Source organism: Cicer arietinum, chromosome 1 (assembly GCF_000331145.2).
Source record: "Cicer arietinum cultivar CDC Frontier isolate Library 1 chromosome 1, Cicar.CDCFrontier_v2.0, whole genome shotgun sequence".
In the NCBI taxonomy this organism is placed as follows: Eukaryota; Viridiplantae; Streptophyta; class Magnoliopsida; order Fabales; family Fabaceae; genus Cicer; species Cicer arietinum.
In genome coordinates, this window is record NC_021160.2 from 6,897,085 (window position 1) to 6,920,542 (window position 23,458).

Below are 23,458 nucleotides of genomic sequence, written 5' to 3' on the forward strand. Positions count from 1 at the left end.
ATATATATATATATATATATATATATATATATATATATATATTAATTATAATTTTATAACTAATTGTGATTTATTTCTATTTATTTTTTAATTTTTCAGTGGGCGCACGAGGAAGAGACGACAAAATCATACGAATTACACGTGACACTGATACTTCTACATCATCCGCGACGAATCCTCTAGAGAGAATTCGACCAACAGCTTCAAAGAGAAGAAAACAAATGATAATTGAAGACGATGATGAGGGACATCATGATCATGGAATTATCCCAGATGTGATTATGTATAAACAAGAGGAGCCTTCTATTGTACATGAGCAGGTGGATGTACATGAGCAGAAAGATGTTGCACCTGCTCATGAGGGAAAGCATATGAAGGAGGGGCATGATGGAGCTAAGGGACCTGGTGAGCTCACACGATATCCTGGAGGACCTTATGATTTGTCTGTCCTTACACGATAGAGTCATCATGTTTCAACTAGATTATGGTTTGGTGAGGTATATTAAATTAATTATTATTTATAGTGCATTAAAAATATTTAAATTAATTATAATTTTTTGTCTATATTTAATTTTAATGTGATATATTTTCTTTGTATACAGGAGCAACCATTGCTGAAAATTCTTGCGCATGGAAAGAAAATGCAACAATTTACCCCGTCGGTACTTCTGCGACCCATAGAAAACTGGGTGAATTTGTCAGGATTGAACCCATTACAACGGGATAGTTTGAAGATGATCAACAATAACTTGATTTCTGCCTTTGTGGAAAGATGGCATTCCAAGACATCGTCATTTCACATGCCATTTGGTGAAATGACGATTACTTTGGAAGATGTTGCCAATCTTTTGGGATTGCCTATTAGGGGTGAGTTCTACAGTCCATCCGATGTAGATAGAGTAATGACATGTAATCTTACCATGACTTTATTAGGAGTGACCGCATAAGAGATCTGAGAAGAGACTAAAAAAACTAGAGATGTGCACTATAGACTGAATTGGTTGAAAAAAGTCTTCAGAAGACAGTGTGCGTCAGATATATTTGATTGTGATGCTAGGACATATCTGTTGAATTTAATAGGGAGTTCTATTTTCGCTGATAAGAGTCATACTTTAGTTGATGCGAAGTACATTCCTTTATTCAGATATTTAGATGGTACAGATAAATATGCATGGAGTACTGCTGCACTCGTAGTACTTTATGACTATCTCTCAGATGCCAACTGTTATGACACCAAACAGCTAGGTGGATATATGACGATGCTTCATGTATCAAATATTTATTTAATTTTAATTATTAAATATTATGTTAATAATTGTTATTTATTTGTTTGTTTTTATATTTAATTTATTAATTATTATTTATCGTTAATTATTAATTTTTTGTTTATCGTTAATATATTTATTTTTATTTGCAACAGTGTTGGATTTACGAATATTTTCCAAATATTTGTAATAGTGGTGACCAGGGTGTTGACGTGGAATGCTTTGCCCGAATGAATAGATGCTGCTACAAATAAGGTAAGCACAAGGTCCATGAGTATAAACATATTATTGATGCATTGACACTTGCGAATGCTATATGGAGACCATGGGAGAATCATAGGGGTGTCATTCCTTTTGATGATATCATGCTTTATACTGGTCACCTTCGATTATGCAGCACGGTAGTGAAATATCGACCATAGAGGTGTTTGAGACAATTTGGATATATCTAATATATTCCATCACTGCCACTTCCAGATCCTTCTAGATTATTTGATGTAGATGTGAAATGGTTGGGATATGTGACGCCAGTGACAGAGATATTTCACAAGTTTCGTCCAACTACATATCAATATGAGTGTGAAGATGGATATTTGGAGTGGTTCTACCAGATAGGGTACCCCAGGTCCCACATTATAGTGTACCGCCCACTAGAGTAGATGTTTCTAGTTCACAGCCGCCACTTATCCTACATCACATCAATGATCTTATACAACAGGGGTTGAATGAACATGAAACTAGTCCGGATGATGAGTTGTATATTCACTTTTATAAAACTTTGTATTTATCACGTAGTCACACTAGTTAGTAGTAACACTTTTATGAATTATTCTTATGTCAGTTACTTTTTATAAACACTTTATTAATTATTGCTATGTAAGTTATTTTTTATAAACACTTTATGAATTATTGTTATGTCGGTTACTTTTTATAAATACTTTATGAATTATTGTTATGTCGGTTACTTTAAATTGTTTGTGATAAAATATAAGAAAAATAAAATAAATAAATTACAAGATGAAATCGAACGACAAAAAACTAAAATTAATTAATAACAAATGATTTTGTATCAATTTTAAAGCATTAAGCTTCGTCTAATGACATTGCATCTACGAGTTCCCTAGGTGAATTTTGGGTAACATGTGACAACCGACCTAATAAATACCCCCACTGTTGTAGACGTTATATATATGCTATTGTCTAAGAAGTTGCTTCATCAGTGCGATATTGCTTCCAACTTGGTGCAATGTCTGACATTGAAAATCCATCTTTCATCTTTAACTGCAAAAATTAAATAAATTAACAAAACAGAAGAAAATAATTACAGAAGAAAGTTGATTCATTTGACTATTTAAAAAAAATTAAAACAGAATAAAATAATTACCGGAACCCAGCAATTTCCATTAATAAAACCAATACAACAAATGCGATCATTTTTTGTCGATCCTGAATGTGAATCTCTCATAGGAAAGAAAGTCATGGAAAATGTCTGACCATATGTGACAAGAATAATATTATATGTTGTCGCTATCACGTAACTCATATCAGGTATGGACAATCATTTATCACGTAACCCATATCAGATATGGACAACCATTTATCCATGAACGCATTTTTTGTCACAATTACTTGAGGAAATTTGTTTTGTGTAACAAACAAATCTCTTAGTATCTCTAATGGCCAACAAAAGTTTTCTTCCTGCTCACATTCCAAATAAGCAAATCCAACTATAAATGTCTTCTCTGTTGATGTCATACCAATAATTTCAAGTAATTACATTACGTATTTATTGGTTTTGTAGGTAATATCCATAATCAACATAATCGGAAACAAATTCAACAATTTCACTGAATCTGGATGCGCCCAAAAAATATCTCTCATAAAATCAGAGTTTTCACGCTTTCTATTCCAACACACATATTTTGCATCTTCAATTAACTTGAATAAATGTTGCATCTCTGTTCTATTACCTCTCACGTGCAATCGAATCATACTCATCTGTTTATATATTTGTGAGATCTTAGTAACATTACTCTTATTTCGGTCTTGCAATGAGAGTAATATGTGTCTCAGTGCAACATTATATTTTGTTAAATCATGAACATGCTTTCTTTCTTCTTCATCTAAGCATCGAACAAATGCATGCCCCTCCAAAGTATCAGGTGATTCATAGTTGTGAATTCCACAAATTACTTTAATTGTCCATCCTGAACCATCTTTTAATGGTTTTGATCTAAGCTTGAAATGACAATCACACTTTTTTTTTGAATTTCGAGTTGAACTAGCAGCATACTTATATTTTCCTCCTTTGCCACAACCTAATATTAATTTATTTCTCCTTTCTTTCTCTCCCGTCTCTATATATAATCTTCTGATAATAATAGTAACTTTATTTTTTAAACCGATTTCTTTTGCCCAATTCACAACAGCGTCTCTTGTATCAAATATCTGAAATAAAATAAGTTATGATTAATCACAATAATATATTTTTACAATATTAATATTAGTTATATTTATTCATACCTGATATGTGTCAAAAACATTTGTAGTATCGACGTATGTTTTATCCATTAATAGTAGCGGTTTATCCATATCTGTTAACATTTTAAAAAATTAATAAAATTCAAAAAACTTAAAAGAAAATAAATTTAAAAGAATAGGTTTGTATCGAAAAACTTGTATATGAAGTTTTTCGGAAACAACTACTGTACCGGAGAACTTGTGAATGAAGGTTTCTGGTATACAATTTTTCCCTCTTGTACTGAAAAAAACTTTGTTTTAAGTTTTCCGATATTAACTTTTTGTATCGAAAAACTTAAAAAAAGTTTTCCAAAAATAGACTGTGTACCGAAAATCTTCTAAAATGTTTTCTAGAAGTTACTGGAAAACTTGGACCAACTGAATTTTTTTTGACATTTTGAATTTTTTTTAGGGTACAAGGCAAATTATGGGTGTACAGGTAAATTTTTCTGTGTATTTGATGAAAAAAACAGAGTGAAAAGAAAAGTCCACTGCATTATAGTAAATGGCCCAATATGATAAGCAAAAGCAGAAAAAAGATGTGTGAATAGTAGTCTGATCCAAAATAACTTTTCTAACATTTTTAAAGTATCTCATCTAGACCAAGATCTTATTCTCCAAAATGACTCATACTAAAATATGGTTATGTTTCAAAAATTTAATTAATAAAATAAATATTATATTTATTTACGATTTATATTAACCTCTAAATCAATTATGTAAAAAATTATCACACCATACAAGCGCATATATAAAAAATGAAAATTAAATAATTATTAATACATACTAGATAGAAGTTAGGGTGCTACAAAATACAAGATATGTTGCGTTCAGCGATGCATCATCTACTTTTCTGATTTTAGAAAAATAATGGAAAAATGAGATTAAAGACGATTAGCTGAAATGAAGGATGAGTGAAAGTCGAAAGAAAGGGGGCACATAGTATCATACTTTTAATGCATGAAAAAGGAGAATCAACATTCCAAAGCTGTATGTGGAATTTCTTCTTTTAACTTTTGAGACTACACATTCAACTTAAAAAATATAAAGACTAGAGTTACAAATATTCTTTTATACACTCTAAAACTTAACAATCTTTTTGAGTATACACTCTAAAACTTAAGCAAAGGCCAAGTCAACTATGAAGCAAGTAGACATTTATAATTCTCAGTACTTATGTTTGCTAGAAAATGACAAATAAGGTTGTCTTCATGTGTAAGCTAGTTATGTCAACGCAGAAACATTCAAAACCAGATAAACTCAAATAACCAAGTTACAAGTAGTGATGCACCATTAACTATGTATATTTCTTTAAAAACCTTTCATACTTGTAGGAAACATTCCTATTTTATTATAAAATATACTCTCATTTGTATCACATGGCCAACCACCTCCAACTCTTGTTAAAATTTACATAAGTTTTATATTAATTACATTGTTGACTTTATCTGTTCTTAATCTTATAACCAATTGCTTCATTATTTTATACTTGTATTCAAATATAGGAAAGTTTATACATCATCATTGTTTTGTTAGTTGTAGTTCTGTTTAAGTTGTTTATTCATTTGATTTTTCACTAAATGAAAGAGTCAATGGATAGATAAAACAACTTTTAATTATCTTTGACTTTTTCTCAATTGATGTAATGAAGTGATGGAATGTATTACTTAACTAATTATCTTTTTATTCAGCATTAGACAGTTTTATTATGATTAGCAAAGTTTTGTTTCATTCTTTAGGTTAATCATGGGTGAAAGAGTTCTAGTGTTCCTACACCTCCTTTTCAGTTATTTGTTTGTTGTTGTTGTAACAAAAACATCAAATGAGGATTGTAAGTTTAGTTTTAATGCTATGTTCTATGTTGAATATTTTTGTCATCATTCATGAGCCTATAACATCATGAAATCAGAAATATTCTACTTGTTCTATGTTGTGAAAGAATCGGAATATACTTGATCATAGGCATGGCATTTTGGATAGAGGACTTATGTATTTTACTCTTATCCTTCTGTAACATTTTTTGTGTGCTAAGATTGAGTGATTAAAATTTGGATTTGATTGTAGACCTTGCACTTCTGACTTTAAAGTATGAGTGGAAGAATACGCCGCCGAGTTGGGAGGGATCAGAAGATCCTTGTGGCGACCATTGGGAAGGAATTGAGTGCATCAATTCGCGCGTTACCACCATGTACTTTCTCTTAAATTTTTATGATGAAGTCAATTTTTCTCTTGAATTGTCTTTTTATTTTTTATATACAAATGTTAGTATATTAGTTGTTATGTTAGTATTTTCCCTTTTACTAGGGTTTTCTTATGAATTGTGTTATGTGAGATTAACTGGTTGTTAGTGTTTCAGATCACTGGCAAGCATGGATTTGTCTGGTCAGCTTTCTGCAGATATTGGATTACTATCTGAATTGCAGATTTTGTATGTGTTTTACCTTCTTATTATTATTATCTTGTAATATATTATTATTATTATTATTATTATTATTATTATTAATTAAAATGATATTAATGGTCATTTTAGGACCATCCTTAAAGGATTTGAACTCCCTTCATTGAGGTTACAAAGTTAAGATAATTGAATATAAAATAAATCTGAAGGTTATAATGAATATATGGAATATACAATGAGGTAATGTTGAGGATTTATCCATGAAAGTTATTATGTTTGGTTACTATTTAATTTATTTGATTTGAGTATTATAAAATGGAAGCAATTTTTGATGATTTTTCCTATGCAGGGTTCTGTCCTACAATAAGAATTTAACAGGACCACTTCATGCTGAAATTGGAAACTTGAAAAAGCTGACAAACTTGTAAGGAAGTATTGAAATGTTGTTTTTAGATTATAATCTACAAACTTGATCAAACAACTCTAACTATGCTCTTTTTATTTATTTTATCTTTCAGACAACTTATTAATTGTGGTTTCATTGGTCCTATCCCAGATACAATAGGAAATCTACAAAGGCTTGTTTTCTTGTAAGGGTTGTTCACTTTACTTTTAACATATACTTGGATTGATTTATTTAAGTTTATCTTCTGATATTTGAGAGCGTTTATGAAAACAACTTATGACATGTCCATAAGCTGTTGTCAGCTTATTTTCATAAGTTTTCCATAATAGTTTATGAAAACAACTTATAACTTATATGAAAATAGTTTGCCTTTATTTTATCTTTTGTTATAAAAATAGTTTATTGTGTAAGTATTTATATGATAAACACTTATAATATAAGCGTTTAATTAAGATGTTTATCCGAAAACTGCCATAGCGCACACACATTAATCATCTTCATGTGACTTAACTAATAATCCATCAAGCGAGGATTACATTTTAAGTCCTTTGTACTTTCTATTATATATATTGAGTACAATATTTCCATTTCTTGTTTTTATAGTCTTATACTTTTTTATGCTGCTGATATCTTATGCAATAACTAAGTCAATTTCAATGGCAGATCATTAAATTCTAATAGATTCAGTGGGAAAATTCCACCTGCTATTGGTAATCTCTCAAGTATTTATTGGCTAGACTTAGCAGAAAATCAGCTTGAAGGCCGCATTCCAATATCTAATGGAACTACTCCTGGTCTTGATATGTTGCACAAAACAAAACACTTGTATGTGACATTATCCTTTTTTCATTTCATAATACTTATTACAGTAATTTGCTTTATATAAATTAAACTCCTTGAACATATTTCCATTTTCTACAGTCATTTTGGGCGGAATAAGCTTTCAGGAAATATTCCACCTCAACTTTTTAGCTCTCAAATGTCTTTGATACATGTGTAAGATTCATTCCAATTTTTTTCATCAAGAATTTGTTTACATTATTAAACAAATTTGAGTAGAATTTTTTTCATCATGAATTTACATTTACTTTTTTGCAGCCTTTTTGAAAGTAACCAATTTACTGGCAGCATTCCATCAACACTTGGACTTGTCCAGCACCTTGAAGTAGTGTGAGTGTCCAAAACTCATATAAATTGATAATACAAATTTCTTGTTTCGCTTTGGTCTTGAAGTATAATTCTGCGGCTGCAGGCGCTTGGATCACAATTTTTTAGGTGGACCTTTGCCTAAAAACATCAACAATCTTACAAAAGTTAGGGAATTGTAAGTACTAAAAAAACACATGTTCTAGAAAAAAAATTCATTACTATTTCTCAAATATTTTAATGAACGTTTTGTGATTATGTATGTCAGGTTCCTGTCGAACAATCGCATAACTGGTCCCTTACCAGACCTTACTGGAATGAATGTCCTCAGCTACCTGTAATTATCAAATCATTTATCTAAGATAATTTCATTTTTTCTGCATAAGCTTTTTTTCATTTCAATAGTTGAGTTGGTTTTGTGAATTATTTGGAAGGGATATGAACAATAACAGTTTTGATCAATCCGAATTTCCACCTTGGTTGTCAACTCTACAATCTCTAACAACAATGTATGTTTTTCTTTTTATGTATACTCTTTCAGCTATAAGTTTTCGCTCCTAAGTGCTCATAGTTTTCTTTTGTACTGCAGAATGATGGAGAATATACAACTTCAAGGACTTATTCCTGTTTCTTTGTTCAGCCTAGAACAGTTACAAACAGTGTAAGTACCATAATATTGCTTTTGAGTTTTGACAGTGCAAGTATTTGTTCCTGTTTCATCTTTTGTATATTGATGCATAAGCTAATTTTGTTACATGACTCATAGGATGCTGAAAAACAACCAGCTGAATGGAACTTTGGATATTGGCACATCCATTAGTGACCAACTGGGAGTCCTTGATTTACAGACTAATTTTATTGAAAATTTTGATCCACAAATTGATGTCTCTAAAGTTGAGATAATGTTAGTCCTAATTATATCAGTTTGTTTATTCAATGTTTTCATCTTGTCTTTGTTTCTGCTCTTATAAAGTATATTATAGAACAGTTGTGTTAATTGAACAACAAAAATTGGATAACCTTTGCGGCAATAATCTAAATGGTTAACACAGGTCAAATAAGTGGCTATTAAGTGCAATAGATAGTTAATGGATATACTAAGTGTCAAAATTCCATTAACCACAAATTTGAGCGTGGTTAATGAAATTATGTTGGTGGCTAATAAATTTCGACATTTGATATATCTATAATCATCTACTACATGTAATTAACTACTATTTGAACTGAACTGCCCACTTAAAATCTTGTCGCAGAAGTTGTCTAAATTTTGTTGTCCAAAAGTCATTTCTCATTATTGAATACATATTTATCTGCAGACTTGTGGAAAATCCAGTTTGCCAAGACGCAGGAGTTGTAAAAACTTACTGCTCCATTACAAAAACCAACGACTCGTATACAACACCGACAAATAACTGTGTGCCGATTACCTGCACCTCAAATCAGATATTAAGCCCAAAATGCAAATGTGCATATCCATATACAGGAACTTTAACCCTTAGAGCTCCTTCCTTCTCAGACTTGGGAAACAAGACTGTTTTTGCAATGCTGGAGTACACTCTAATGGAATCTTTTAGAAATCATGACAAACCTGTTGATTCAGTTTCTTTAAGCAATCCAAGGAAGAATGTATATCAGTATCTTGATTTGAATTTAGAAATATTTCCATCAGATCAAGTTTCTTTTGATAGAACCGCGATTTCTGGCATAGGCTTTATTCTTAGCAACCAAACATACAAGCCTCCTCCAATTTTTGGACCATTTTATTTCATTGCTGATAAGTATGAACACTATCTGAATGATTCGGGTATGTACATCTAATTCTACATGTAGTAAAGAAATCGGTTATAGCAAGTTCTTCATTTTAACACTGTATTTTTCTATTGTCATTTAGTAATAGCAGGTCATGTGCCATCTAGTAAATCTTCAAATATTGGCATCATAGCTGGAGCTGCTATTGGGGGTTCGGTCATGTTGGTGTTACTACTCCTTGCAGTTGTTTATGGTTTTCGCCAAAAGAACAAGGCAAGAAGAGCAAAGAAGAAAAGCAACCTTTTTGGTAAGATCAATTTATACTTAGCTCTCACTATATATTCTCTTTGTTCCTATTTAACTGTCGCTTTTGTAGAAGAATTTTGTTCCTATTTATTTTTTGTTTTCAAAATTCAATTAAGCATTAACTATTGTTTTATCGAGAATATCCTTAACTATCTATTACAAAGAGAGAAATAGGTGTAATAATAGGTCGTAACAGGTATCATAGGAAAATGACAATTTATTTTCATCAAAAACAACAAATTTATTGATATTCTTGATTTGTGTAAAACAACATAAAACGACACTTAAAATAAAATGGAGGTAGTTGCGTAACAAGATGCATGTACTTATAATAAACCTCTCAAATACTTATGTTCAACTTTTCTCCTTAAAAAATTACAGTTGCTATTTTTGTACAAATCAAGGAAAATTTTGAATAAGAGTGAGCTTGCACTTCATAGTTTATTATATATTCAATTTCATAAAATGCAGAACAATGGGGTCCTGATGAGAGCAATAGTAGCATCCCACAGTTAAAAGGAGCAAGGCGCTTCTCTTTCGATGAGATTCAGAACTACACCAAAAAATTTGCACAAGTCAATTATGTAGGAGCTGGAGGTTATGGAAAGGTATTGAATGTCTCCTTGTCTGTCCACTTAATTTCTCTTCTGCAGTTAAGCACTAGTCATATATACATTAATGCTAATAAGCAGTAATATTTACTCAAACTTGCATAATTGTGTAGTTGGTTATATCAGAACATCTGAATAAATAATGTAGTATAAAGCAATATGTATCTATACTTTCCCTTAACTTTGTTGGCAATATTCTGGAGGCTTCATGTTAAATGGTGAAAATGCTAAATTTTAAAAAAGACCTATAACCAAGATGACACATTCAATCATAGTGTCATGTGTAGTGAAGCCACCATATACAACACTATCATATATTTTTTCTATATACTCATCTATGTAGCATTAACACTTCATATTAAAGACGTGTTTGATGTCCGACACTAATACACGTGGTATATTCAATCACTTCTATTTTCTTAAATTGTGCCAATATCATTGTTGTGTTTGGTATCCGTGTCAGTGCTTTGTAGACACTCATTCAAGAAGAGATAATAAAATGTTTTGTTAACATTTTATAGCTATAACACTACTTAACCTTTTAATTTACACATATAAAAAGTGTATTGAAGGTATAATAATGACAGGTTTATAGGGGAACTCTTCCCAATGGGCAACTAATTGCAGTAAAAAGAGCTCAAAAGGAATCAATCCAAGGAGGGCTAGAGTTCAAAACAGAGATTGAACTTCTATCAAGGGTCCACCATAAAAATCTTGTTAGCCTTATTGGTTTTTGCTTTGAGCAAGGAGAACAAATACTGGTTTATGAGTATGTTGTAAATGGTACTTTGACAGATGCTCTTTTAGGTATATTTTTCATCACTACTTCACCTTATTTGTTTGAATGGTAATATGATTTGCAAAATTTCTACTCACTAAACTTGTGTGGACTACCATTTAGAAAAAGTTAAGGTATCCCCTTATAATATATTAGTTCTAACTATTTTATTGAGTTATACTTATCTCATTTTCAATACAATAAGCTCAAATCATTATCATCAAGAGTTCTTTTTTGTTGTTGTCATTTTTCAGTTAGACATTTGCTTACATATCAACCATATAGTATTCAAATAATTATTTAAGTTAAAGTCGAAAACCAAATAATAACAGTAATATGATTATGATTATGGCGTATGCAGGGAAGTCAGGAATTAGATTGGACTGGATTAGAAGGCTTAAAATTGCCCTTGGTGCTGCTAGGGGGCTGGATTATCTACATGAACTTGCCAATCCTCCTATCATACATAGAGATGTTAAATCTACAAACATTTTACTCGACGAACGCTTGAATGCTAAAGTATCTGATTTTGGTCTCTCCAAGCCTTTGGGTGATGGTGCAAAAGGATATATTACAACTCAAGTCAAAGGGACAATGGTTAGTATATATACTAATCTTCTAAACCTTTTTACACTGTAAAGTACAAAAGGAACATGACCATTAGACACTTCTTGAAAAATGACATCTTAAATATGGATGAGAGTAGTATGTCATAGGTCTGTGCTCTTATTCAAAAACGTAATAAAAATAATCATCACTTTTTCAAAACTTAATTCACCTATTCCATAGAGTTTCTCAATAGTGAGTCACAATGTTGTCAATGGCAAAACATAGTAGTTTGTTCAAATCTTGCTACGTAGTAGTGTTGCATATAGCTACTATTTGACAATATTTTGTATTAAATAGCGTATCACAAAAAATAAATATTTATTTAAATTCCGCTACACTATAGCACTACAGCACCCCTATAGCCGCTATTTAACAACACTTGTAAGTCACAAGTCTCCAATCTTTATATGCAACATCTTATGTCAAAAGTATTTTTGGGGTCTTGTCAAATTAAAGTGATAATGATGATAAAAAAAAAAATTGATTTGATATAGGGCTACTTGGATCCAGAGTATTACATGACTCAACAATTGACTGAGAAGAGTGATGTTTATAGCTTCGGAGTGCTAATGTTAGAGTTGGTAACTGCAAGAAGGCCAATCGAAAGAGGGAAATATATTGTGAAAGTTGTTAAGAATGCGATTGACAAAACAAAAGAATTATATGGTCTTACGGAAATCCTTGATCCTGTCATTGATTTGAGGACATCATTGAACAGTTTCGAAAAATTTATGGATCTTGCAATGCAATGTGTTGAAGAGTCAAGTTCAAACAGACCATCAATGAACTATGCATTGAAAGAAATTGAAAACATGTTGCTATTGGCTGGCTCAAACCCTAATGCTGAATCAGCACCTACTTCATCTAGTTATAATGCAAGTGGAAATTCTATGCATCCTTATGATAATGAGTACTTTGATTCAAGTGTTGTACTTCCACGTGCATAAAGTGTACTTATGTAGGATTTCATTTTCATTTTTCAACTCAAAAGTAACTTGTTGGAGTAATGTATAAAGGGTGGATGTTGTTAATCTTGTGTATTATATTGTTAGCTAAAGATTGAACATGATTGAAGCTGAAGTTTGATGTCACTTTCTTGTATATTTTCAGATTTTTGTTAGCTTAATTTTGTAACATTTACTACTAAACACATTATTGAAATGGAGTCTATTCAAGTTGGTTGGTTTGAGTAATAATTCTGTTTTTTTTTACTAGTATAACATCTGAATTGGTCAAGAACTCAAGATCTTTCCATTTTTTACATAATTAGTTTTAAAACAAAAAAGAAAACTTTTTCATTAAGTATAGCATACACATTCATATACCTACCTCAAATCGTTGGTTTCTCCATAAGAGCTGAAATGAACCATACATTCTTTCGAACCCCAGGATCAAGTTTCACTCCAACGTGCCATCGCAGTTTATTGAATCCAACTCGATCCAACATTGGCATGTAAGTCTTGTTGAGTTGTGAACCAAAGCAGAAAAAATGGTCAAGCCAGAACAGACCACCTGGCCTCAAAACCCTGTATATATCATACAACACAAACTCAAGCATGGTGTCTGGCATCCAATTTCCAATGACATTCATAGAGTGCACAATATCCAGTGTGTTTTCAAAGAATGGAAACCTTTGAGAGATGCTAATATGCATTGGTATTAAACCCCTTGATGCAATCATGTTGTTGAATGGGCCATCCAAATTCAGTGTGCTTGTAATAATTGTCACATTCCGTTCCTTCATTCTCACAGCAAATGTTCCAGTTCCACCACCAATGTCAAGTCCAATCCGAATCGTTCCGGCTGCTTTTGTTGCAAGAACTTGGTCTATTCCAAAATCAAGTTCACCATCATCAAATATCCACTTAATCTTCTCTTCTTTTTCTAAGTCAAAGCAACCTTTGCAGTCATAGGAACCTGGCTCGTTCTTTCTATCAACAAGACACTGATAGCTTTTACAAATATAGGAGTCCCAGTTAATGCTTGTGTCTGGCGGAATTTTCCAAAGACTGTCTGGAAAAGGTGCCGGTTCTACGTAATTCATAGGAGACTTAGGGTGGCATCTCCGACGAGGTAACGGTTCACACCCTTTGAGTATGAGTCCTTGTGAAAGTACATCATCTACAGGACATTCACCTCCAATGTCATATGTCATAAATTGCTTTAACTCCTCATGATGAAGCCTCAAGCAGGCTTCACCAATAGGCATGTGAATCTGGCCCGATCCTATCTTTGGTGAGTACCCGAAAGGGAGCTTGTGTGGGCCAAGTGCAATGCTGAGCTCATCAGATATCGTTGCAGCATCAGCTGTAGTGAAATCATCATCATTTCCGAGGTTGACAGTCGAAGGGTTCTTATCTGCACGATTGGATTGTTTTTCTTGTTCGCGGGTAAGATCGATAAGCAAGGCTTGGACAAGTAAATTAGTGGAGTTGAGTCTTTGATGCAGCTGAGATAAGATTGTGTGACTTGCAGCAAGTTGAGCTTTGGTGGAGTTGAGTTCCTGCAAGATGGAGTTTGAATCACTAGAACTTATAGAGGAGTACTGATACATGAAACTAAAGGGACCAGTGAAGATGTAAATGGTTACAAGGTTGGTAAATATGACTAGCATAAAAGACTTCATAAGCTTGTGATTTTTGTTGTGAGTGTGAGCATGTTGATTATAAGATGGAAGCGTTTTTGAGAATTGTTGGTCATGATGAGTTTCATTTGCCATATCTCTTTTTCTCAATGGTGTAAGAGAAAAGGAACAAAGAAGAGGTAGGCTAGAATGTAGTACAAGTGAACAGAGAGGAGGAAATTTTGTGTAGTTTATGGTTGCTATAATAAGTGAATTTTTCTGATGTATAGATCCAAGAAAGTAAAAATAATTCCACGTTATAAGCATTTCCTAATAAGAATGCACATTGGTCATTGTGAAACGCCGGCTTTGGCGTTTAAGGAATGTAATGCCTTATAATTTGGCCATATTAAATGATAGTATAATGTACACTTGCATGTTGCAAATTTTGTTCATTCATCATTGGCTTATTGTTACTTTAGCACTATCTTCGGATCTCACGCACTGGCTAGTAAATTAGTCAACAATTATTCTTGGAATTTCAAGTCAACCTCACATCGTTTGACATCAGTGATAACTTTGATTCCATGTGAGATTTGATCGGTAATGATAGTTTTACAATATTTCCATTGGTTTTATTTATCTCTTGTTGTTGAGTTCATTAAATGTTAGCAACTTGCTTAACAAAATCCTCCATTATTTACCACATAAACTGTGTAATATAATTACAATTATTATTGGTTACACCTTAAATAAAATAAAAAAGAAATGAAGCAAAGACCTTTTTTGCCTCAAGGGAAGAACTAAATGAAATCTAAATTCTAATTTTGTAAGGGTGGTCTCTGTAGGAAGCCTTTAGCTATAAGGCTCTCTGCTGCTTCTCTAATAGCATCTTGAACGGGTGTGAAGACTAATCCCAAGTCTATTAGCCTTCTTGCTGCATCTTTACATGGTGTCAAACCAGGTTGAGTTTCCTCTGGAAATCTGTATGTAGTTTATGTGATTGTGATGAATAGTTAGTTAAGTTAAACAAGAAGAAAACATGGCATGTGAATGAAATGAAGTAACTAACTAACTAACAAACTAACCTGTGAATAGGAAAATCAGGGTACAATTCAGAAACAACGGTAGCAAAACTAGAAAACTGATATATACCATTTGTACAAAGATATCTACCAGAAGCAGTTGGAGTCTCATAAACCAAAACATGAGCTCTAGCAACATCCTTCACATGAACACTACCCAACCAATAACACTCCTGCGTATCCTCCGACCCCATCATCAACCTCTGCAACACCGCCGAACTCGCATTCATCTCCTTCTGAAGAAGCGGCCCCAAACACGTCCCCGGATGAACCGCCACCACATCAACACCGTGTTTCTCACTAAACTCCCACGCCGCCTTCTCCGCCATCGTCTTCGACACCGGATACCATTTCCCCCGGGAAGAACAGTAATCAACGTCGGTCCAACATGACTCGTCAACTGCCTTTTTCTCCGGCCAATTAGGGTTCGGAACCATGGCGGAAATCGAGGAAGTGAGAACCACGCGCTTTACTCCAACGCGCTTTGCTGCTTCTAGAACGTTTAGGGTTCCGCGTACAGCGGGGTCTAGTAGTTCCTTTTGAGGATCGGTTGGGTCTTCGAGTGTACATGGGGATGCGACGTGGAATACGCCGGTACAATGTTCGACGGCGCGTGAGACGGCGTGTGAGTCGAGAATGTTTAAAGGGAAGACTGTGATGCGGGAATTTGCTTCGGGATGGAGTGTGAAGAGATGGGAAGGGTCGGAACCAGGGAAGATTGTGGCGTGGATTGAAGTGTAGCGTGGGTTTTGATTCTCTAAGAGGGTTCGAATTAGCCATGAACCGATGAAACCGTTTGCTCCTGTTACGCACACAACTTCTTCGTTGTTTTGGTTAGCCATGTTTGCTTTCTTTCTATCTCTGCTTCTCACCGTCTTTGTGCCGTAGTAAACTTGGAAGTTGTAACTACAAGCAGTAGCAGTAGTGGTGTGTTGCCAAAACAAGTAAGTGATGTCCTTATCCAAAGATACTCTATGATGTTAACTAGGATTTGGACAGTTACGATAAAATAAAACAGAAAATTACAATGGTAATTTTTTTTAAAAGACCATCTATTTCCAGATATTATTGTATATCAATTACAAAGAGAAAATTATAATTATTATTTACACCAATCCATTTTATTAATTGATATTATATTAAAATTATAATTGAATCTATACTTAAGAAATTTATTGCTTATTTTTAATTAATTATTAAAAATATAAAATTATACCTCTCTCTCTCTCTCTAAACTCATTTTTGGATTGAGCGATCACCGGTAACGCAGTCTCAGTCCGAAACCCAGGTATTAGAAATTCTCGATTGCAAAGTCAAATCCGATCTCCATCGTGTATTTTCATCTTCTTCTTCTTTCTTAATTACAGAGGTTTGAGACCCTCTTCAATTCACAATCGAAATGGACAAGGTTGTGGAGGAAGTTGAAAAGGTGAAAAGGGAATGGAACGAAGCATACGTCAAAACACAAAACCACATTAACGAGATTGGAGAGTACGGTAAGTCAGGAAGATCCAAAGAAGATGAAAAGAATTCACTTGCTAGATTGAACGGTATTGCTCAAGATGGTTTAGCACTTCTTTCTTCTTTGCATTTCAACCTCGATCTTCTCGCTCCTCAGTTGCCTACTCAACAACAAGTTGAATCTGCTCGTGAATTGTTTCAATCTTGGAAAACCCTAACTCAAAAGTACTCTTTCTCTCTCTCTCTCTGGATTTTATTGATTGCTTGATTTTAATTGAATTGAAATTGAAAACAAGTTTGAATCCAAGTCCTGGAAATTGTAGGGTTGAGCAATTTGGTCTTTCGTATTTATGAATTGGAAAATTAGTATATGAAATTGAAGGTTGTCGATCAATTTAATCTCTCTATCATCTAATAATGTTAGAAATGTTGAATGGAGACATTGTTTAGGAATAAACATGTCTACTTTGATGTTTACTTCAATTTTGGAGGCTAATTTAACATTTCGTAAATTTGAGCGAGCAAATAGTCTTACACTTACAATTTTGAGAACTAAAATGAGGATTCACTTGATTCTATAGAAAATAGATTTAAAATGTGTATATCACTGATTTAGTCCTTGGAATTTATAATGTTTAATATTTCAAAATAGTCTCCCAAATTGTTGATATCTATCTATATGATTATGTAGTCCTTTTAGATTGCTTAATTTAGTTTTTGAAATGTTTAGTAAAGACTAATCCGATTGAAAAATTAAATGATCATTTTGAAATTTTGTTAATTTTAGGGAGCAAATTAACATTTTCCTATAATTCGATTACTAAGTTGGCATTCACTCAGTTCAAAATAGTTGGATTAGTAATGAATAATGTTCTAATCTGTTTGCAATTTATGTTGATAATGTATCTGTGTTTGTTTTGAGTAGTTTGCGGTTAAGTTTGAGGAATGCTAATCTACAAGCCAAGGCTAACTTGAGGAAAGCTGCTCAGGAGGAGGCAAGATGCTTACTTGAATACCTTTAACCTTAGCATTGTGTTGTGTTCATTTTGCTTAAATACTTCTTCTGGTTTGATTTTTTCTGTGTTATTGGGAACATCTTGTAATCATCGACTGTGAACCAATTAGTTATGTTGGGATTGTGGATGTTTGTTTGTTTATATTGATGGATTGAAGAGTGCAACGTGACTTATTCTATTTTTATATGATGCAGAGAGAACTACTTCTAGGCGGTGGAGAGGAGTCCACAGTTCGCAGACGCAATTTGCAGTAAGTAGTTGGTGCAACTTTCAGCTTGGGTCAACTTGTTTTGCAAATTTTATTTATCGTTTAGTGCCATTTCATTGAAAAATTCATTTGGCACTTGGCATGATGCTAGGATGAAGTATTTTAACTACTGAATCTGTCTTCTTCAAACTAGGACTAAAGCTGGAATGACATCTGCAGCAGAGAGCATCACAGAAAGCCTCCGCCGTACTCGTCAGTTGATGGTTCAGGTTAGTAGTTAGGTTAGGTATCTTTCTTTCTAAACTTTAGTTTTATTGTGCTCCTGTTTTGTAATGTTTTGCTCCATCATAATTGTTTTTTCCTTTATAAAATAAGACCCATTTATGGTGGATTGATTAGCGTACTCATTGTTTCTCTGTGTTAATCAGGAAGTTGAAAGAAACACAAGCACACTTATGACTCTTGGTAGGTATATTTTTCTCCCTCTCTCCTGTCTATATTGATATTGGTTGTTTTATCTCTCCACTTCTAGTTTTTAATTTATACTGGCATACACTATGTTTTCCTTTTGGCATTTACAGTCTGATGGCATGCATAGAATCAATCGTTTACCATACTTTTTAAGGATAAGAATTGATTTAATGGTTAAAAATAGAGTTCAATATCACAAAAAAAATATTATCATATCTAAGACTATGCTGAAATCAATTATGTTCCTGATATTTTTAGTATTTAAAACTTGATTGATGTGATATGAGTAGAACATTATGGGGAAACTATTCAAAAAAAGTTCTATGCCTTGCCGCTTTTTGGGCTTGAACTTTGTAGGGTGTTTGGCCAGTGGTTTTTCGCACTATGAAAGGATTTGACATCTTATCTGACAATGCTACCCGTCTTTTATCGTGCGTAAAGTCCCTTCTTCTAGAGGGGGGAGTCCGTATTGATAGGCAGAGATCCTAACCCAGCCTCTGAAGTATTTAAGGCATTGTAAACAGTACAAACTGACTAACTACAGTTAAGTAGTTGACCAGGAAAAAATTGAAAAGAGAGAGAGAAGAGGGGTGTCATCGGAATCTTAATCTTGGTTGTGTGTAGGACTGTAGTCCATCCTCTCAAATACTGACGGACAATTCTTTCATCCTGTACCCTCTATCCTGTCCTAGTTCTGATACCCAATGCTGTCAAAACTGTAATTAAACATTTAGGATCACACGATACACAGTTAATGCAGTTAACCAATCCCGTGACACTGAAAATCTCTTTTGCATGTAACGTTAAAATGTTTTGTTAACTGTTTCTTCTGGTATGCTGGTTGAAATTTTAGTTGAATTGTATTACTTTTAACTGGATGAATTGAGGTGCTGATATTGTTTTCATCAATAGTATCATAAGGAGTATGTAATAATCTTATTCTCTGTATTTGGTTTGCAAATTGCTTGATACATAGATGAATCAACTGGAGTGTTAAAAAAGGCTGAAAGTGAATATAAAGGGCACCGGTCATTGTTGATGAGAACTAGAAATCTTCTCTCCACAATGCAGCGTCAAGATATCATAGACAGGTATGGAAAAAAATTGATTCTTCCCTGAATCCTACCATGGTGGGAGTTTGATAGCACAAGGTTGCCCTTTTTTTTCCTTCTTTCTATTCACTCACTTTATTTGGTCTTTTTATATCCTAACAGTCAGCTCGTATTCGAACAGGGTGATACTTGGGGTTGGCTTTTTCTTGTTCTCCCTTGCTGTTCTTTATGTTGTTTCCAAGCGTGTTGGAATACTTACATTGCAGAGAAAGGTTACTGAGGCCATAAAGGCCGGCGTGGTGGGGCAGGCAGGGCTAAGACCCCAAGCTGTTGCACATGACATAAATCTACATCAAGTTAGAGTTGATCGTGTTCATAATATAGAGGCTCCTTTAGAACAACAAATACATGATGAACTTTGATACATTACCAAGAAACGGTGTATTGTTGTCCACGTTTATAAATTAAGAGAGATCATATACGTTCATACACAACTTTAGGATCTTCCTACTGAAAAAGTATTTACCATCTTGAGAGAGTTGAAAAACCATGTAATATCTTTTTACTTAGAAGGTAATTAGGAGGGTTGTTTAGCTGTTTTGTTTTATATTGATGTCGATTTTGAACCCTTTTGTTCATGTAGTTATATTAGTCTGGTCTAGAGGTCTTTCAGCGTGAGCAGAAGAGATCTCATACTTGTTGACATAGTGGAAATGTTTATACCAGAAACTATTTGCAATAACGTGTTGCTTCTGGGCTTCTAGCTACTCTTTCATTGTGCCGCTTGTTTTTCATGAGATATTTTTCAAATTTAGAAGATTATTACAAAATATCTAGATAAATTAGGAATATTAAGCGAGTGTCAGATTGAATGGAGGTTTCATGGTAAACATAACTCGTATTTGCCGCTACAGTGTCGGTTGACATAAAGTTTCTCAACTACATCCACTTACAGAGTCAGTTGACGTAAGGTTCTCAACAATCACAAGGGTATGAGAAAAGATAATGAAAGTGTATTAAATTTGCGTTAACTTTTTTTGTTGTTGTTAAAAGCATATTTTGAACCACGTTCGAATTTATTTAACTGTAGCTACAATATGTAACTTCATGTTTGCCGTGCGTTTGAATGCTTCTCAACGTGGATCCATACAGTTGTAAAGATAGTCCATTTTCACAGGTCTTCACTTCAATCATTATGTTTGGAACCACGGCTGTGTTGCCAAACGCGCGTCTATTCAAACACTACAATACGTGTGTGAACGTGAAAATTAACCGTGGAAAGTTTGGTTTCCAAACTCATGTTAAGAATGTTTTTATGCTCAATTTGTCTTGCAGCAATATCAAGGTGGAACGTGGTTGGAACGCCAGAACTAAACGCGTAGTAAATATAACTCATTTTCTATTAGATATGAGAAGTAGTAAGCTTTGTTTAACCATACATGAGGGTAGTGGATTGTTATTATTTAGAAGAGTTAATATATGATTCTTGTGTTTTTTCTTAAATTTCTGTCGTAATAATAAACATTTTCTATTAGATATAATTTTTCATTGGCTCTTTCAGATTCCTTTTTATCGGTTGTTTTTATAGGAGGATGACGTATCATATCAAAAACAATAACATGTGAATTGTTAAGGTGAATTATTGTTAGTCATCTAACCACTTATTTGTTTTAGTTTCAAAAGTCTTGCGGTGAAACTATACCAAACACAAACAAAAAGCTATTGTGATTTGTGTGTTAGAGTGCATGTTCCATCAGATTAAATATTTTCAAAATGTTTTAACATTTGAGCTCCACTTATATACATGCGATGAATTGAGACTCATTCAAGTACTTAGTGATCTATTTATGAGAGAGAAATAATTGTCGAAATCTCCTTCAAACACTTAAGATTTCATTTGTAAGAAAGAAATAAAAATATAATTTGATAATTAAAATATAAAATGCACATTCCGACTTTTTGTCTCTCTTCTCTGATAAAAATAGACTCTCATGTACTTGATAGAATGCAATACAACCCTCACGAAATGGCATATTTGGTGGGAGTGTGGGACCCTGATTCACCGAAAGTAAAGATAACTTGGGCCACAAGCCCAAATATATCTGGACCACCAGAAACATCAACTAGCCCATGAAGTAGAACAATCGCCAATTGGGCCATTTAGAAGACACGCGCCGCGGATATTAATAAGACACTGTCACGCTCCACCACATACTTTTTTCCTTTACATTTCTCATTTTCTCTCTCTCTCTCTCTCTCTCTGAAATCGAACCCTCGATCGAAAACGAACACACCTTATTTCTTCTCCTATATCTTCTCCACCACCATCGCTCCTAATCAAATCTTCTACTACCACAACTAACACATGGTTAGCTCTCTCTTCTTCTTTTTTTTTCTCTACTTATTCGCCGCTAAATTCTTACACATCGAAAACAATTTCCGCGAATTTCTTTTTTTATTTTTATTTTTAATTTAAATAATTACTTGATGCAATTTTGTCTTCGCGACTTCGTCTCCGATTTCAGCTCTTTTTGTTTACTACAATCCGAGCTGGATTCCTCTTTGATCTGATTGTTTCACTTTAGCTGCGTGTTTTTTTGGAAATCTCGCATCACTTTCAGATCTGATCTCGATTTCTATTTCGTAATTTCTTTTGTAGAAAAATTCGTATTTTCGATTAAATTGTTTTCAAATTGATTAATAGTATAATAGGATGATTTTAATGGATTATTAATATAGCTTGTATCTTGCGATGTGTTTTGATCTGTGGAGTGTTGTTTTTGTGATCTGACTTGTGCGGATTTTATTTATTTTTATTTTGTGAAGGTAAACATGTGGATTCGATTTATATTTTTTGTGGAAATTATTGGAGCAATTTTTTAATTAGAGAATATTCCTTTATTAGATTTATTTTGGTAAAGTTTCTTTTATTAGATTTTTTTAATTGGTTATATGATTCATATTTTTAGCTTGAAGAAGACGCATCAAAACATAACGCGTCTTTTTGTTATTGTTTACTTATTTTGGCACTAATCACTATTTGTCTATATTCTGTTGATTTGGATGATACGATGCTTGTATAGATGTTGTTCACTTTGTTAGCTGACTACATATTTCTACAAAATTTTATCATCCATCATGTACTATTATTATACTCTTTGTTTTTCAACTTCTTAAAGATTGACTATTAGTGTGTGTTTTGTTTGATAAATAGTTTGTATTTACCTTTAATTGCAAAAATATCACGTTGCATTCAAAGATTTGTATGAGAAGTGTAAAGTAACTTTTAATTTTTTTCACTGTGATGCAAAACGTTAAAAAAAAAAGGAAATAATGTGAAAATAAGGTGGTATATTTGTAATTAATTGGAAGTAGGAAATGAAAATGGCAAAAGTTTTCTCTTACAATTTATTCTTTTGACATTTCTTTTAGATCATTTTTTTCTTTGATGAGTGCCAACCCTATTGTATGAATAGTCTCTTCCTTTTTTTTTTCTTTCATTGAGTAACAACTAAAATTCCAAAATGAGATATTTTTGTACAAATATATGGGATTGATGATCTGGTGGTGCGTAACATTGATGATTATTATATATGATATGTCTGCAACTGCAATTCCGCAGGCGAACGCAGCATCAGGTATGGCAGTCCATGACGACTGCAAGTTAAGGTTTTTGGAGCTCAAGGCAAAAAGGACATACCGGTTCATTATTTACAAGATTGAGGAGGCTCAGAAGCAAGTCGTTGTGGAGAAGCTTGGTGATCCAACCCAAGGCTATGAAGATTTCACAGCTAACATTCCTGCCGATGAGTGC

The 23,458-nt window shown here is 33.2% G+C and overlaps 5 protein-coding genes and 1 long non-coding RNA gene across 12 annotated transcripts in view; 3 read left to right on the top strand and 3 right to left on the bottom strand.

Annotated features, from left to right (window-relative positions):
* Positions 1-2,358: 2,358 nt before the first annotated feature.
* Positions 2,359-3,971, bottom strand: LOC113785178 (uncharacterized). Its single transcript, XR_012163474.1, has 3 exons — positions 3,789-3,971; positions 2,650-3,713; positions 2,359-2,546 (listed from the first exon to the last, which is right to left on the bottom strand). It is a non-coding gene; the product is annotated as an uncharacterized lncRNA (long non-coding RNA).
* Positions 3,972-5,358: 1,387 nt separating this feature from the next.
* On the top strand, positions 5,359-12,984 carry LOC101511581 (leucine-rich repeat receptor protein kinase HPCA1-like). 5 transcript variants are annotated; one of them, XM_073369829.1, is made up of 19 exons: positions 5,359-5,616; positions 5,850-5,973; positions 6,142-6,213; positions 6,533-6,607; positions 6,702-6,773; positions 7,253-7,414; positions 7,511-7,585; positions 7,688-7,759; positions 7,842-7,913; positions 8,004-8,072; positions 8,170-8,244; positions 8,325-8,396; positions 8,502-8,639; positions 9,052-9,539; positions 9,636-9,791; positions 10,262-10,398; positions 10,989-11,208; positions 11,541-11,776; positions 12,283-12,984. In XM_073369829.1, the coding sequence occupies exons 1-19, from the start codon at positions 5,532-5,534 to the stop codon at positions 12,733-12,735; spliced, it is 2,853 nt and encodes a 950-aa protein (XP_073225930.1). In that variant the 5' UTR covers positions 5,359-5,531; the 3' UTR covers positions 12,736-12,984. The 5 variants fall into 5 exon arrangements, with proteins under 5 accessions (XP_073225930.1, XP_027187019.1, XP_004486417.1 ...); XM_004486360.4 differs by having other exon boundaries at positions 5,361-5,616; positions 9,627-9,791; XM_027331218.2 differs by lacking the exon at positions 8,170-8,244 and having other exon boundaries at positions 5,360-5,616; positions 9,627-9,791.
* Positions 10,261-14,898, bottom strand: LOC101503433 (probable methyltransferase At1g29790). The gene is made up of 2 exons (XM_004486501.4): positions 13,118-14,898; positions 10,261-10,437 (listed from the first exon to the last, which is right to left on the bottom strand). Exon 1 carries the CDS (start codon positions 14,676-14,678, stop codon positions 13,119-13,121), a length of 1,560 nt encoding a protein of 519 aa, XP_004486558.2. The 5' UTR covers positions 14,679-14,898; the 3' UTR covers positions 10,261-10,437; position 13,118.
* A 119-nt stretch (positions 14,899-15,017) lies between these two features.
* LOC101512665 (cinnamoyl-CoA reductase 1) lies at positions 15,018-16,278 on the bottom strand. Its single transcript, XM_004486364.4, has 2 exons — positions 15,440-16,278; positions 15,018-15,335 (listed from the first exon to the last, which is right to left on the bottom strand). Exons 1-2 carry the CDS (start codon positions 16,276-16,278, stop codon positions 15,173-15,175), a joined length of 1,002 nt encoding a protein of 333 aa, XP_004486421.1. The 3' UTR covers positions 15,018-15,172.
* LOC101511910 (uncharacterized) lies at positions 16,240-20,384 on the top strand. Of its 3 annotated transcripts, none has more exons than XM_004486363.3 (8): positions 16,240-16,380; positions 16,804-17,122; positions 17,823-17,892; positions 18,108-18,163; positions 18,315-18,390; positions 18,550-18,586; positions 19,569-19,683; positions 19,826-20,384. In XM_004486363.3, exons 2-8 carry the CDS (start codon positions 16,836-16,838, stop codon positions 20,064-20,066), a joined length of 882 nt encoding a protein of 293 aa, XP_004486420.1. In that variant the 5' UTR covers positions 16,240-16,380; positions 16,804-16,835; the 3' UTR covers positions 20,067-20,384. The 3 variants fall into 3 exon arrangements, with proteins under 3 accessions (XP_004486420.1, XP_004486419.1, XP_073225947.1); XM_004486362.4 differs by lacking the exon at positions 16,240-16,380 and adding an exon at positions 16,588-16,724; XM_073369846.1 differs by lacking the exon at positions 16,240-16,380 and having other exon boundaries at positions 16,633-17,122.
* Positions 20,385-21,847: 1,463 nt separating this feature from the next.
* The window catches only part of LOC101512978 (actin-depolymerizing factor 2), a 2,251-nt gene continuing 640 nt past the window's right edge, over positions 21,848-23,458 (top strand). Inside the window, exons 1-2 of the mRNA XM_004486365.3 lie at positions 21,848-22,012; positions 23,267-23,447. Coding sequence (XP_004486422.1) covers positions 22,010-22,012; positions 23,267-23,447 — 184 coding nt within the window. The 5' untranslated portion in view covers positions 21,848-22,009. The remainder of the gene's footprint in view (positions 22,013-23,266; positions 23,448-23,458) is intronic.

What these genes read in the sequence shown, in the direction of transcription:
- LOC101511581 (XM_004486360.4), top strand. Translation starts at nt 5,532, where the DNA reads ATGGGTGAAAGAGTTCTAGTGTTCCTACACCTCCTTTTCAGTTATTTG. An exon ending in AATTCGCGCGTTACCACCAT is followed by an intron (nt 5,974 to 6,141) that starts GTACTTTCTCTT and finishes TTAGTGTTTCAG; the next exon opens with ATCACTGGCAAGCATGGATT. An exon ending in GTCCAGCACCTTGAAGTAGT is followed by an intron (nt 7,760 to 7,841) that starts GTGAGTGTCCAA and finishes CTGCGGCTGCAG; the next exon opens with GCGCTTGGATCACAATTTTT.
- LOC101503433 (XM_004486501.4), bottom strand. Translation starts at nt 14,678, where the DNA reads ATGCTTATAACGTGGAATTATTTTTACTTTCTTGGATCTATACATCAG.
- LOC101512665 (XM_004486364.4), bottom strand. Translation starts at nt 16,278, where the DNA reads ATGGCTAACCAAAACAACGAAGAAGTTGTGTGCGTAACAGGAGCAAAC. An exon ending in CCTGATTTTCCTATTCACAG is followed by an intron (nt 15,336 to 15,439) that starts GTTAGTTTGTTA and finishes AACTACATACAG; the next exon opens with ATTTCCAGAGGAAACTCAAC.
- LOC101511910 (XM_004486363.3), top strand. Translation starts at nt 16,836, where the DNA reads ATGGACAAGGTTGTGGAGGAAGTTGAAAAGGTGAAAAGGGAATGGAAC. An exon ending in GTTCGCAGACGCAATTTGCA is followed by an intron (nt 18,164 to 18,314) that starts GTAAGTAGTTGG and finishes TCTTCAAACTAG; the next exon opens with GACTAAAGCTGGAATGACAT. An exon ending in CGTCAAGATATCATAGACAG is followed by an intron (nt 19,684 to 19,825) that starts GTATGGAAAAAA and finishes GTATTCGAACAG; the next exon opens with GGTGATACTTGGGGTTGGCT.